Below are 14,783 nucleotides of genomic sequence, written 5' to 3' on the forward strand. Positions count from 1 at the left end.
TTATGTGTTACATTTCTCAGCCACTGTACTTGTAAGGAAATATTTTGATTTAAAAGCAAGCATCTTTTAATTTCGTGGCTGTAGTCACCATCTGCAGTGATTTTGGAGCCCAAGAAAATAAAATTTGTCACCATTTCCACTTTTTTCCCATCTATTTGTCATGAAGTGATGGGACCAGATACTATGATCTTTTTGAATGTTTTTTTGAATGTTCATTTTTAAGCCAGCTTTTTCACTCTCCTCTTTCACCTTTATCAAGAGGCTCTTTAGTTCCTCTTCACTTTCCACCATTACAGTGGTATCATCTGCATATGTGAGGCTGTTGATAGTTCTCCCAGCAATCTTGATTCTAGTGTGTGATTCATCTACTTGACATTTCTCATGACGTACTCTGCACAGAAGTTAAATAAGCAGGATGACAATATACAGCCTTGGCATACTCCTTTCCCAATTTGGAATCAGTCCATTGTTCCATGTCTGGTTCTAACTGTTGCTTCTTAACCTGCATACAGGTTTCTCAGAAGACAGATAAGGTGGTCTGGTATTACTATCTCTAAGAATTTTCCACAGTTTGTTGTGATCAATGAAGCAAATGTTTTTCTGGAATTCCCTTGCTTTTTCTACAATCCAATCCAATGGATGTTGGCAATTCAATCTCTGCTTCCTGTGTTTTCTAAATCTAGCTTGTATATCTGGAAGTTCTCAGTTCACCTACTGCTGAAACCTAACTTGAAGGATTTTAAGCATTACTTTGGCAGTATGTGAAATGAGTGCAACTGTATGGTAGTTTGAACATTCTTTGGCATTGCCTTTCTTTGGGATTGGAATGTCCAGGACTGGACATTTTCCAGTCCTGATCTTTTCCAGTGTTTTTCTCAGTACACTCCTGAGTTTTTCAAATTTACTAACATATTGAGTGAAGCACTTTAACAGCATTATCTTTTAGAATTTGAAATAGCTCAGCTGGAATTCCATCATCTCCACTAGCTTTGTTCCTAGTAATGCTTCCTAAGGCCCACTTGACTAAACACTCTAGGATGTCTGGCTCCAGGTGAGTGACAGCATCATGGTCACTATTTTGCACAGTTCTTCTATGTATTCTTGCCCCCTCTTCTTAATCTCTTCTGCTTCTGTTAGATCCTTACTGTTTCTATCCTTTATTGAGCCCATCTTTGCATGAAATGTTGCCCTGGTATCTCTAATTTTCTTGAGGAGATCTCTAGTCTTTCCCATTCTACTGTTTTCCTTTATTTTTTTGCATTGTTCCCTTAAGAAGTCTTTCTTATCTCTCCTTGCTAGTCTCTGGAACTCTGCATTCAGTTGGGTATATCTTTCTCTTTTTCCTTTGTCTTCTGCTTCTCTTTTCTCAGCTATTTGTAAGGCTTCCTCAGATGACCACTTTGCTTTCCCGCATTTCTCCTTCTTGGGGACGGTTTTGATCACCACCTCCTGGACAAATGTTACAAGCTTCCGTCCATAGTTTTTCAGGCACATTCTGTCTACCAGATCTAATCCCTTGAATCTATTTGTCACTTCCACTGAATAATCATAAGGGATTTGACTTGGGTCATTAAGGTTATTTCTCTTAAAAAACTGCATTCAATAACCAACTCATATGTGAAGGGCTGAATAAAAAGCTAAGAAAGTGCACACATTTGCAGACATGCCCTAAGCATGTTGGGAAGTACACACACACAAGAAAGGAACACTCTCTGCTTAGGCAAATCAGCATGTCACACAGTTTTCAGTATGGCACCTCAAAAGCTTTGTAACAGTATCTTTAGATAAGGTCCAGTCAGAAAACAAAGCCCCAGAATCATCTCATTATTTCTGCCTCTTTGCCCCTTTTTAGAAAGCATGCACTGAAAAGCCTAATTTTAGAATGTATGTGGGGCAGTAAGAATCATTAACTATATGTAACCATGATAACTAATGTTACTTCATTTAGTCCCACAAAATCCTCAATCTATTACCTTCATGAGAACAACAACCTTCTCCACTAAATTTTAAGTATAAGAGTTACAAATAAATGGATAAAAATAAAGAGATCACAAAGTTACTATGTTAAAAACTGCATTACAACAGGACACTACAGAAAGGCTTCACAAATACCCTTTCTATTTTCAAAATTCCAAATTTTAATTTAGCAACTTCTCTCATCTAAAGAATAGTTAACAAACGTGTATTGAAAGATTCTTGAATGATACAAAAAAACTAAAAAGGGTAATTTCTACCTTCTACCCATGTACCAATTGGGTGATAATCAACAGATAATGGATAAACAAAATGTGGTATATATCCATACAGCAGACTATTATTCAGCCTTCAAAAGGAGATAAATCCTGACCCGCGCTACAACATGCATGGAGTAAAGACATTATGCTAAAGTGAAGTAAGCCGGTCAGAAAAGGACAAATATTGTATGATTCCACTTAGAGTTACCCAGAGCAGTTAAATTCAGAGACAGAAAGTAGGAGGGGTAGGGTGATTTCAGAATGTTCAGGGGTAGGGGAAACAGAATGTTACTATTTAATGGGTTGAGAGTTTCAGTTCTGGATGATGAACGAATTCTGGAGATGAAGGCAGTGATAGACAGTGTACCAGTAAGTATACTTAATGCCGCCAAACTGTACACTTAAAGATGGATAAAAAGGTAAAGTTTATGTTATGTACATTTTACCACATTTAAACATAATAAAAAATGAACTTAATAATTCTTCTACAAAACCAAAACAAAAAGAACAAAAATAAAAATCAGTGTTAATTTCAACTGAATGCTATTTGGGTCATTAATGAAGGAAATGTCTTAACTCATTTCAAAAAACATTTAAAGGAAAAATTATGACATTTTCCCATGGAGTTTATAGCCTATGCAGATGAAACACATACAAAAACTCAACACAGAGAATGGAGATGGAAAGAAGGAAATAGTGGGCTATGAGACTGCAAAATTTCTGCATTGTACATGAAATGGCATAATACTGTACTAGGTCTAAGTAGACCATAAAAAGTAAGGATGTATACTGTAATCCCTAGGAAAACCACTAAACAATTTAAAATGGAATTCCAGAAAATAAAATAACCCAAAGAAGACAGGAAAGACGGAGAAAGAAGAGACAATCACAAAATTTTATAAAATGTTAGACATAAATCCAGTCATATTGGTAATTTATTAAATGGCAATAGATTCTACAGAAATTACATAGTAGCAATAGTTATATAACTTGTTTTTATATTATAAAAGGGTGAGTGTTATGATATAAATTATATCTCAAAAAAAGCTGTCTTTAAAGAAAATAAGACTGAGGCAAACCAAAAAGTTTAAAAGGCCAAACACTACAATTAAAAAATACAGATGATCAGAAGGATTAAAAAAGAGTGGCGTGACTACACGCTGGCCACAAGAGACATGAGTCAGATGGAGAAAACCAAGTCCTGCCAACAGTAAGCATAAAAGACATCAGTCTTTCAAATCAAACATTAAGCAACTTGTCCAAGATCACAGAGCTCCGAAGCGGCAGAGTTAAGAATTTTAACTCAGAGTCCAGACAGTGGTAATACCAGCAAGCAAGCAGACAGAAAGGAGAGGGCGGAGGAAAGTGTGAGTATAAAATTCAAACTGTTTTAACCTCAAGCCAAAGGGAGAAAGAAACCTTCCTACTGAAATCACCCCAAGCCCCACAATTCTAAACAAATCTGCCTTAAAGACTCCCTAAAAACAGAAGATTTTTCCTTCTCAGGCATCCGATTTAGAGCATGTCTAGGCCTTGTCATCTTTCCAAAGCTGAATTCTAAGCCAGCGCGCTCTCAGCCATGTCCTCAAACATCCCACACACAGTCCGTTATGAAGGACACAGTCACCAGATCTCTCCTCTAAATTCAGGAAGACATTGTTAATTCAACAAAAGATCCCTGAGAGGACACGGACATCCGTGACTATTCTGTAGTTTTTCCCAACTCACTTTACCTGTAACAGCAAACCCAAGCCAAGACAATTACTTTCACTGATGTCCAAGCTCAGGAGACCAGAAAACCAAAAGATATATTCTGATTTTAGACCTTAACAATGGTACACCAATTAGAGGGGGGGAAGGGGAGTCAAAAGAGAAACAGTTTCCACCAACAGTTAAAATAGATGCCAAAGCAGTCAATTCAAAACAAAACACTAACAATCGGGTCTAGTTCCAGTTCATCTTAGAAGCAGTTCACAACATTTACTGAGCCTGGGATTAACAAAGACTTCTGTAAGATACTATGCTCTCGTTTTTGGGCCATGTGACATTGGGCAAGGCACTTAATCTGAGATTGTTCTCTTTGATATAAATCATAAGATACCACACATTGTCGGAAAGAGTAAGTAGGAATGTTGCAGGAGTATCTGCATGTAGGTGTTCCACATCTATTCCTAAAAGTCTGGGGGAAGAGAAGAAAATTTCTGTGCCACTTCTCTTGTTAGTTTAGTGGCTCAGTCGAGTCTGACTCTGGAATCCCCACGGACTGTAGCCCACCAGGCTCCTCTGTCCATGGGATTCCCCAGGTAAGAACACTGGAGTAGCTAGCCATGCCCTCCTGCGGGGTATCTTCCCAACCCAGGGGTCACACCTGCATTGGCAGGTGGATTCTTAACCACTGAACCACCTGGGGAGCCCCACTTCTCTTCTTAAAAACAAACAAAACCTTACTTCAGCAAATATGAGTGCCCTATATAACAAATTTATAAGCAAATTCTAGCAGGCTAACACAAATGCATGCATGCACTCTAGAAGAATACACATTTGGTAGCAGCAGTGGCCACTAGGGATTTAAACTAGGGGATGGGGTCAGACATTCACAGATAGAAGAAACCTTCCTTTTCAATGTATACAGTGACTTAGGACTTCACATTCTCAAAACTTATTTTATTTTAGTATAATAAAATCATAGACCTGTGTCCAAAACGGAAATTTCTAATAATGTTAAGAGCAGTTGTGTAGTTAAAATTAGATGTCTATAAAATACAGTGTAGCATTAACCTTTTTAAGCCATGACATACATAATTAAGTCACACACAAAACATACTTCCATGAGCTACCCAGATCACAACCTATGTAGATAAAATAAGAGTTATAAAACACCTTTGGGCTTTGCAAGGTCTTTGCTTTTTTTTTTTCAAATATGAGTGAACAGGGCATAAAATGGATTATTTTAAATGCACTCTTAATATTTTAAGAAAATATTATTAAACAAAGTTATTGGCAAACTTGCTAGCTTTATAATTTTAGTATCAGTTGCCAAGTACTTACTACACACTTCACAATTCCTACACACTGTGGATTACAATCTTGCAACTGAAGACCTACGACCTCGCGAAAGGGTTTCTTTGAATTTCTATCTACACAAGCTGACTGTGTGCCACCTCTGTTATTATAAACTGAGGGAACAGATTTCTGTGTGTTCTGGCTAGATTCCCTACAGGTATTCGGTCTTCAATGTTTGGCTTCTGACGCTTTTCAACTAAGCAACCACAGTACAGGATTTTTTAAGCTCTATGTGCTTACGCTCATCCCACTGAGGTCAAGTCCTGATTCTGTTCCTTACCAATAGCGTGCGATTGCTAGCCTATCACTGCATCTGAGTCTCAGATTTCTTTTTGTTAAATGGTTGCATGAATTAAATGAAATCATATAGGTCAAGGTGAAAGTATTTTGCAAACTACAGAATCATCCACGTGTGTACAGGAATATAATATTATCAGATTATTAATCTCAACAGGAAAAACACCTAAGCTCACAAAATACACATGAAAATAATATCAGATTTCCCCCAAAATGCTAATATTAACTATCTCATTCTCAAAAAAAAATAAAAAGAAAACTCTTCAATAGCTCTCTCTATTGACTACAGTAATAATTACTAACACCTATAATGGATAAGGTGATCTGCCTGGTAATGCCAGACTTTGTGCTAAGTTCATTATACACGTGGTTTCTAATCTTTACAACAACCCTACAGGGTAGATGTCATTCTCTTCAGTTTAAAGGAAAAAAATTTGATCTATTTGAAAATCTGCTACTATGAACAACCTTACAATGAACATTTTTAAAGTATATCTTTGTAGGTGAAATTCTTAAGAGTGGAATTATTGAGTTAAAAAATATATAAGCTTTAAATTTTGGTAATCCTAGCAAATTTCTGGAACACAGAAAAAAGGGGGCTGAAAGAATTTACACTCCCATGAACAAGAAGACACTTCCTGTTCAATTGCCTACACTGGATATTATAGCTATTTTTTAAATGTTTGGTCAATTCAATGGATTTAAAATATCCACCTCATTATTGTTTTTGAAAGTTGTACTCTTTATCTTACTAAAAAGTCTCCAACAAAGAGAGACAAAAAATACAATCATCACACCTCAACTGCTTCCCACAGTTCCTCTCTCCACCCTCAATGCTGAGCATTGTGGACAGAATACACTATCTGTATATACGCATATATACACTTATCTTTTAAATACATGGATAAGACCCATACATGAGACACAAATTATTAAATCTAACATGAATTTCTTATAAAGGTACTACTGCAACTTATAATGCTGTGCTGCATTAAAATATGATATGATAACATGAAAATATACATATATAAAAAACGGAAAGATAACAGAATACCAGGAAATCTTTACAATGCGTGCTCAGTCGCTCGGTCTGACTTTTTGCAACCCCATGGTCTGTAGCCTGCCAGGCTCCTCTGTCCGTGGGATTTCCCAGGCAAAAATTCTGGAGTGGGTTACCACTTCCTTCTCCAGGGGATCTTCCCTATCCAGGGATGGAACCTGCGTCTCTTGCATTGGCAGGCAGATTCTTTACCAACTGCGCCACCTGGGAAGCCCCAGGAAATCTCTTTAAATCTCATTTAATCTTTAAACCACTCTTTCCAGGGGCTGAAACAAGATTTTGTTTAAATTATATGCAGTAAGGATACTCTATAATCTGATCCCACTTCATATAAGTTAAGCATAAAGAATAATTAGCCTTGTAAAAAATATGTATAAAGTTTAGAATGCTTTTGACATTTGATTCATGGTACTTTCTAAAGCAAAAAAAAAATTGCATAAATCAGAAAAAAATTTAAGAAATCATTTATTCAAAGCTGTAAACTAAAAACAATGTATCAGATGATAAAGCACAAATATCTTTTCTATCAACAAAGTAAATACTATGCTGATTTTGAACAGCAATAAAACAAATACAGAACCAGAAATTAATGGGTGGGGGCCCTCCACATTTTATTAAATTTCAAACATAAGTCACACTATTACAGTAAAAGGAACTCCACAGTAATTAATCTTAAAAATTTCTTTTCCGTGTTCTGCTCATCTTTCTTGCCAAAGGTTGTCACCAATATAGTAGTCTATCACCACTATCTTGGAAAACAGATTCTAATACACCCAGTTTGAGATAATAACTATTAGATTTCAATGGCTCATCACTAACCACACAATGTTGATATGCATAACAAAATCAGTAAGCAATTTTATGTCATTCTGCTATTTTTATGGAATTTGGCAGCTATAGCCAGACATTTCAAAAGGAATAATTTAAATGGCACACTTCAATGGGAAAAGTTCTAATGCTAGGAAAATTATATCCCAAGTAAGAATCTTGCCATGATGTACAAAAAGAGAAGGTTAGTTATCATCAACTACATGTTTTCATGGTGAATAAAAACACACAGCAATACCACTTTCCCATTACAAAACCATCCCTTGTGTCATAGGAGGAAAGTTTTCTTGCAGGTTATTCTATGATTCTTCATCTAATAATATTTCCTGAATCTTTCCATAACATTCATTGAACTTACTACACAGAAATCATTAGGTGATAAAACAAAAGAGAATCAAAGAATGAGAAGACCAAGTTACTTATTTTAAGAGACTAAAATACAGAAACAATTTTAACATAATAGGGAAGGTGGTATAGCAAGTAAGAAATTTTTTTTAAAAAATGTTAATGCTCTAGAAGACAGAGGAAAAGATTAGTTCTCACCAGAGGGACATGGAAAACTATTCTGGTAGAGGTAACATGAACTGTGCCTTCAAAGAGAGATGGTAGTTGGAAATGTGGAGCGAGGGGACAGGCAGGACCACTGAGGACAGTGGTAAGAAGGATGGGACAGGAAGAACCAGCCACATTTGGGAACAGCGCTCAGTCTGGCTTGGCTGAGGCATAGCATGGAAAAAGGAAAATGGAGGAGATAAAAATAGAAAAATGAGAAAGGAGGGTTAGTCACACATTCTATCCTCTTTACTCTAACATGAAACACCCAATGGCACAATCTTATCCTCATTAACAGAGAGTCTGATCTTCTTCATAACACTTTCCTCCCTGAAGTCATGTGGTACCTGACGTATTTTTCACAACATGACTGTGAGCTGCTCATGAGCAAGACACACATCTGATGCAATTTTATATCGTTCTTAAATGCCTTGAACATAAGATATCAACTGATCCTTTTTAATGACTGCATAAATGCATGAATGAACATATTAGCATTTTACTTCTCCCAGACTCAGATACTCATCTGTACTGCTGCTGCTAAGTCGCTTCAGTCGTGTCCAACTCTGTGCGACCCCATAGACAGCAGCCCACTAGGCTCCTCTGTCCCTGGGATTTTCCAGGCAAGAATACTGGAGTGGGTTGACATTTCCTTCCCCAATGCATGAAAGTGAAACGTGAAAGTGACGTCGCTCAGTCGTGCCCGACTCTTAGCGACCCCATGGTCTGCAGCCTACCAGGCTCCTCCGTCCATGGGATTTTCCAGGCCAAGAGTACTGGAGTGGGTTGCCATTGCCTTCTCTGACTCATCTGTACTAGGAGCTGGCAAACTTCTTCTATGAAGGGCCATACCATAAATATTTATTTGCAGGCCATTCAGTCTTTACTACAGCTCTGCAACCCTGCTATTCTAAAGCAGAAGCAGCCACAGACACTGCAAGGCTGTGTGACAATAAAACTTAATTTATAATACAAAAACAGACCGCAGCTGCATTTGGCCTATGGACCATAGTTTAGAGACTCCTCATTCATACAAACTTAAATATGTCATATTGTACAAATACATTTAAAATATATTCAAATCATTTTCTTACATAATGACAGAACCTCAGCCAAAATTTCAAACAAGATAATAAAAAGTGATAAACAGGAAAATGTGGATACACTGCACAAAACCTCGGAGATCTGGACCCTCAGATACCTATACCTCTCCAGACATTTCTTACTATTAGCCATCTTTGTGAGCTCAAGTCACAGCTTCTTTAGGCCTTAGTTTTTAATCTGCGAAGTAAATTGGTTGAAACAGATCATTTTGAGATAGAACTCTATGATCTTTAGATTTGTCCAAATTAAATTTATGAATTTTAAGTGAAAATAGTCAATGCTATGGTTTTTTCCAGTCACCATGTAGACCTGTGAGAGCTGGACCATAGAGAAGGCTGACTGCTGAAGAACTGATGCTTTTGGATTGTGGTGCTGGAGAAGACTCTTGAGAGGCCCTTGGACTGCAAGGAGATCAAACCAGTCAATCCTAAAGGAAACTGACCCTGAATATTCACTGGAAGGACTGATGCTGAAGCTGACGCTCCAATATTTTGGCCACCTGATGGTGCTGAGCTGACTCACTGGAAAAGACCCTGATGCTGGGAAAGATTGAAGGCAAAGGAGAAGGGAGCGGCAGAAAACAAGATGGCTAGATAGCATCATTGACTCAATGGACATGAATTTGAACAAACTCCAGGAGATAGTGAAGGACAGGGGAGCCCGGCATGCTGTAGTTCATGCGGTCACAGAGTCAGATATGACTTAGCAACTGAACAACAATAACATCTTCAAAATGGTAATTGCATTCATAAGTAATTTTGAATCAAAAGAACAAAATACAAGCATATTGCAGAAACAAAGTATAATGTACTAAAATACTAAGTTAACTTAATACCTAACTGATCTAAGGAGTTTCTTGAAACATTATTTAATATCATTCTTTAGTACTCAAAAACTAAGGTTTCAGTACCATCTTGAATGTAGATGTAAATACACTTGGAAAAGCAAATATAGGTTCACATACCTAGTCAGGATGATGGTATCAGCAGGATACTCAAATCATTAAAAAAAAAAAAAAAAAACTTTTCCCACAATAAAGAAGCCATAGTAAGATTTAATATTAAATGCCATAATAGGCAATAAGAGGGACAAATACCAGAATCTTACTTCTGGCTTCACATTCCTGCTTATGGTAGAATAATTAATAAATCACTGGACTCCCTGCCATATTTAGCTAAAAGTGTGAAATATTTAATTTTAAAAGTCAAAGTCCACACAATGTGTAATAAACTAGGTATCATTCATTATGTGTAATGATGATTTTACAACTTTTCCATATTTTACTCTTCAAATCAAGACTTAAGATTACAGAATAAGTCTTCACTTTTCCCAAACTATTTTCAAAGAATCATTTTTGGGTCAATTAAAAGACTGTAACTCACCACTACCCACATTTACAAAAGCAACACAATCACACTGCTTTCTGAATTATAAGCTAACAGTTTCTCGTTCATTACAAACTTACCAAACGTTTGGCAAATTCTTTGTTTTCTGAGAGAAATCCATAACCTGGATGTACCTTAGAAATGAAAACAAAAAGCACTTTCAGTTTTACCGATTTGCAAAACCTTTATAATAAGCAAAACAAAGAGAACGTTAATGCATTTATTGTTTAGGGCTCTCGAGTAAGGTTACTGGCCTCTCTAACATCCTGAATATCTCTAACTCAGTTTCCGAGTTCAAATCCAAATGCCAAGAAATCACTGGCAGCACGCTGCTTCGGACCTAACCACAGCCAGGGCCGGCTACATACACACCTTCCTGCCCACTTGCACTTGGCTATGCTACTCAACCCCACCGAAACTCCCCCACTTTTCCTGAGACCAACTTTGGTCATAAGCTTGGTGGGTCAAAGAACTACGTTAAAGGAAACCTTTCACAAGATGGAGGAGAAACTCTGAGCTCCCCTTCCTTTACAGTACCAGAAAAACTGCTACTTTCCAACACCCTGGCTACTAAGCCAATGAATGTATTTTATTCCTGATATTATGAACATACTCAGCCACTACCCAATGATCAGTTTTCATCAAACCTAACTGAAATCAACGTTTGGCTTTACTTTTTCACCATAGTCTGGATTTTTCTAATATTTGCCCCTCTTCCCCTCCTCATTCCACTCAGCCAGTGACAACCACTCCATGCTCTCCTCTCTCACAAGCCACACTGCAACAACTTAAATTCTACCATCCTCTTCTAACCAAGTAAATTTGACCAAACGTAAATTTAGTCACTCTATTATTAGTATTAAACATATTTCTAGGAAAATAATTCTGCTACATGTCAAATTTCTAAGTGAGCTAATATCATAATCTAATCTAGAAGTATCTATGCATTTGAGATTTCTTTTTTTACCTGAATGTTTATTTTTTTCTCTGCAATTACATGATCAACTTGGTATAAAAGGATAGGATCTTTTTTCCCTCAATTTTAAAGTTTAATCTATTTTTTCAACTTTTTATTTTATTTTGGACCATAGACAATTAATAACTTTGTGATAGTTTCAGGTGGATAGCAAAGAGATTCAGCCGTACATATACATGTATCCACTCTCCCACAAACTCCCCTCCCATCCAGGCTGCCACATAAGTATATTCACATCTGAGATTTTTTAAATGTTAAACTAAGCTTTATGAACATGGTACAGAGTAATTTACACTACTACATCATATGAGAGGAGTTTCACTCCAACAATTTCATTTTATATAAACATTTAACTAAAGATTGTATCCTGGCAATCTATAGTTTTACTATGAGTTAACACAGTTTTATCTTTATAGGTTAACAGAGTTTTACCTTCACTAACTCTGCTAATAAATTATGACATCTATAATAAGGGCTCATGAATTTGGTTTTTTCTTCAAACAGGCATCTTAGTAAAAGTTTTTTTTTTTCCCCCAAAAGAAATGTGCCCACTAATTGGAGCACTCCAGGCTAATTGCTGGTATTGGCTGCTTCTATCCAATTTCAGATAACTCTGCAGAGGTTTTCAACATTATATGTAATTAGTTCTCTGATAAACACATACACACACACAGCAACAATATTAATAAAACACTATGGCCAATCAGAAACTTTTTTTTCCCTTGGATTCCACTCCATTCACACAGAATTGGGGATGGGGAGAATTGCCAATTTCTCCATGTAAATCATGTACATTCCATTGACACCAAACCCAAATAATTACCAACTGCAATCTTATTTCTGGAAGTATAAAGAGGCACAGATAATTTATGAATGATTAAAACAGAATTTAAGACAGGGTCTTTTGGATCCTATTTATAAAACAGTTTTTTAAAACTATTATCACACTGAAAGGGTTAATACTCAAAACTAATTGGGATTTCTTTTTTTTTTCCCCTTCTCCTAGCAAATTTGGAAATGAACTGAAACTGCTCCCTAGTGTGAAAGCTGAACCCAACAGCCACCTGCGAGATCAGAGACCAACCCTGCCAGATGCCATGAAGCCTCTGACTCCCAGTAGCGGATTCGGCCACATCTCTCATGTGACATGAACTGCAACAGCACTTTCAATCATTCTTTTCCTTTTTTTTTTTTTTTTTTTTTAAATACAAACTCTAGCGTTCCGCTCACTACATATGAAACAGCTGCAGCAGATGGATTCATTCGGACTCACAGCTTGGGCCCTGGTGCTCCTGACGGCGTCCATGATGGCATTCATGTTGAGGTAGCTCTTACTGGTGGGAGCTGGGCCGACGCAGACAGCCTCGTCCGCCATCTTCACGTGAACCTGAGGAGAAATCTCTGCGTTAACAGGGCCTCCCAGCAAAGAGAACTACCTGCATCTGCAAGCATACACAGAACGGCGAACCCGAGGGCATCGCTGTCCTCACCTCTCTCTCTGAATACGCACTAGGAACTACGGTGTGGCAAATAAGCTCAGGGGCTGTATTAACCATGATTTCATTTATTACAAGCCTAACTCACTGTCTAACCCGATAATTTCCACACCAATTTGATTAGGTAAAATCACAGCAAACAATTTTAGCCTCCTATTCATATTCAGTTCATCTCCACATAAATCTTGTATCAAAAACGACCCTGTTACATGTAGCCAGGGTAGCCTAATATACTAATAACAAGCACTCCTGCCCAGTTCTAAGCAAGCTCCCCAGGAAGTGGAGATAATTAGAGGAACAGAGTGAAGGGATGGGGTGAGTGTTCCTGCTCAGCATCAGGTCAGCACCAGGGACAAACTGAAGCTCAGGACTGAAGAGTTCAATACCACCACACACGCGCCAGAAAACCTTGAGAATCGTTTAAACAGTCTCACATTCGATCCTCATCCATTTTAACCTTTCTTCCTAAAAGAACCAATACATGCATTAAGTTCTACATCAACTCCAAATTTAAGAATATGTGCTCCATTTTTAAGACTATTCTGTCCACAGTGTTTCAAACCTATTTTTGCTTAAGAAACACAAGGCATTCAACATAGAGTAGAGTAAGTTACTTACTTCTGAAAGCAATCTATTCTTTTAAAATGATGAAAGGGATTCATAATGTTTTTGAAATGGCTTTTCCTAACAGTTTTCCAGGTTAAGGAACTGTATTTAAATTTATTTTACAAGGCAGTCATTAAAAACTGGAACACATCCATATACCTGGGCATGTATTACCCTCTTCCAAAAAGTCTAAGGTGGAAAATACATTTGGGTATTGCTAAGTTATATTCCCCAGCTGTAAAGTAGTTTTTAAAGAAGCACTTGGTTTTAAATGAGACCAAAAAAAGAAAAAACACCAAAAACAACCCACCCAAGTCATCTTGAAGAAAGTTCAGAGTTATCTTTATCAATTCAATTAAATATTTTCAAACTATGCAAAAAACTGTATAGTGTATTGAAAGGTTAAAAATACTTACTACTCAAGGGATTTATAGATCAGTATCTTAACATCAAATACTCAAATCTACACAGTTCAGTTTCTCTAATAATATCTGAGGAAAGGCAGCCGGGCTCACAAAGGAATCCTAAAGATTCCCAAACTCAAAGCAAGGCTCTCCTGTATGCCTTGCTTACTGCCAACTTCAACTTGCTCTTCTCCTCTCAGACCAGAATGTCCACTCTTCTACTGCCTTCTGCCCAGGTCACTCCCTATTAATAGCAATTTAGTTGCTGTAGTTGTGGTTGTGGGTTTTCTCTATAAGAAAGAAATTGAATACTGAACAATCCTTTAAAAAGAATGCATAAATCAGGTGGGGATAGTTTTTAAAGTTAAATCCACACTTATTCTGTGCCTTTATCTCCCTCCAGGTGCTACTCGGTGTTTCAAGTTTCACTTCTACCAGAGTCTTCAGATGAATCTCCTGTGATCGGAGCTTCGATAGTACCTGGTACAAAATTTAACATTTCATCGCCTCCTGCCCAGTAATGTCACTTTGACTGCTTTACAGATTACATCTGTTAAAATTTATACACTCTCCTTTGCCAGATCATAAGGTCCTGCAATGCAGAAGTTGTCTTAAATTCCTTTTAAAAAAAAAATCTCTCCCAGCACAGTTTTACTGCTACAAGCTTTTAAATTTATAGATACACTTGAATGACTACTTAACTTTCACTGTTAAGCCATTGTCTTTGAGGTAAAAGGCTATGCTAAATTAAACCTTCTCCAATTTTAGTAATCCATAT

At 37.1% G+C, this 14,783-nt stretch overlaps 1 protein-coding gene across 1 annotated transcript in view; it reads right to left on the minus strand.

Annotated features, from left to right (window-relative positions):
- PCCA (propionyl CoA carboxylase, alpha polypeptide) overlaps positions 1-14,783 on the minus strand; it is a 363,293-nt gene that overhangs the window by 295,835 nt on the left and 52,675 nt on the right. The window contains exons 5-6 of the mRNA XM_010831489.1: positions 12,773-12,886; positions 10,604-10,657 (exon numbers count right to left, since the gene is read on the minus strand). Coding sequence (XP_010829791.1) covers positions 10,604-10,657; positions 12,773-12,886 — 168 coding nt within the window. The remainder of the gene's footprint in view (positions 1-10,603; positions 10,658-12,772; positions 12,887-14,783) is intronic.

The sequence above is a fragment of the Bison bison genome, unplaced genomic scaffold (genome assembly GCF_000754665.1).
Source record: "Bison bison bison isolate TAMUID 2011002044 unplaced genomic scaffold, Bison_UMD1.0 scf7180017864527, whole genome shotgun sequence".
In the NCBI taxonomy this organism is placed as follows: domain Eukaryota; kingdom Metazoa; phylum Chordata; class Mammalia; order Artiodactyla; family Bovidae; genus Bison; species Bison bison.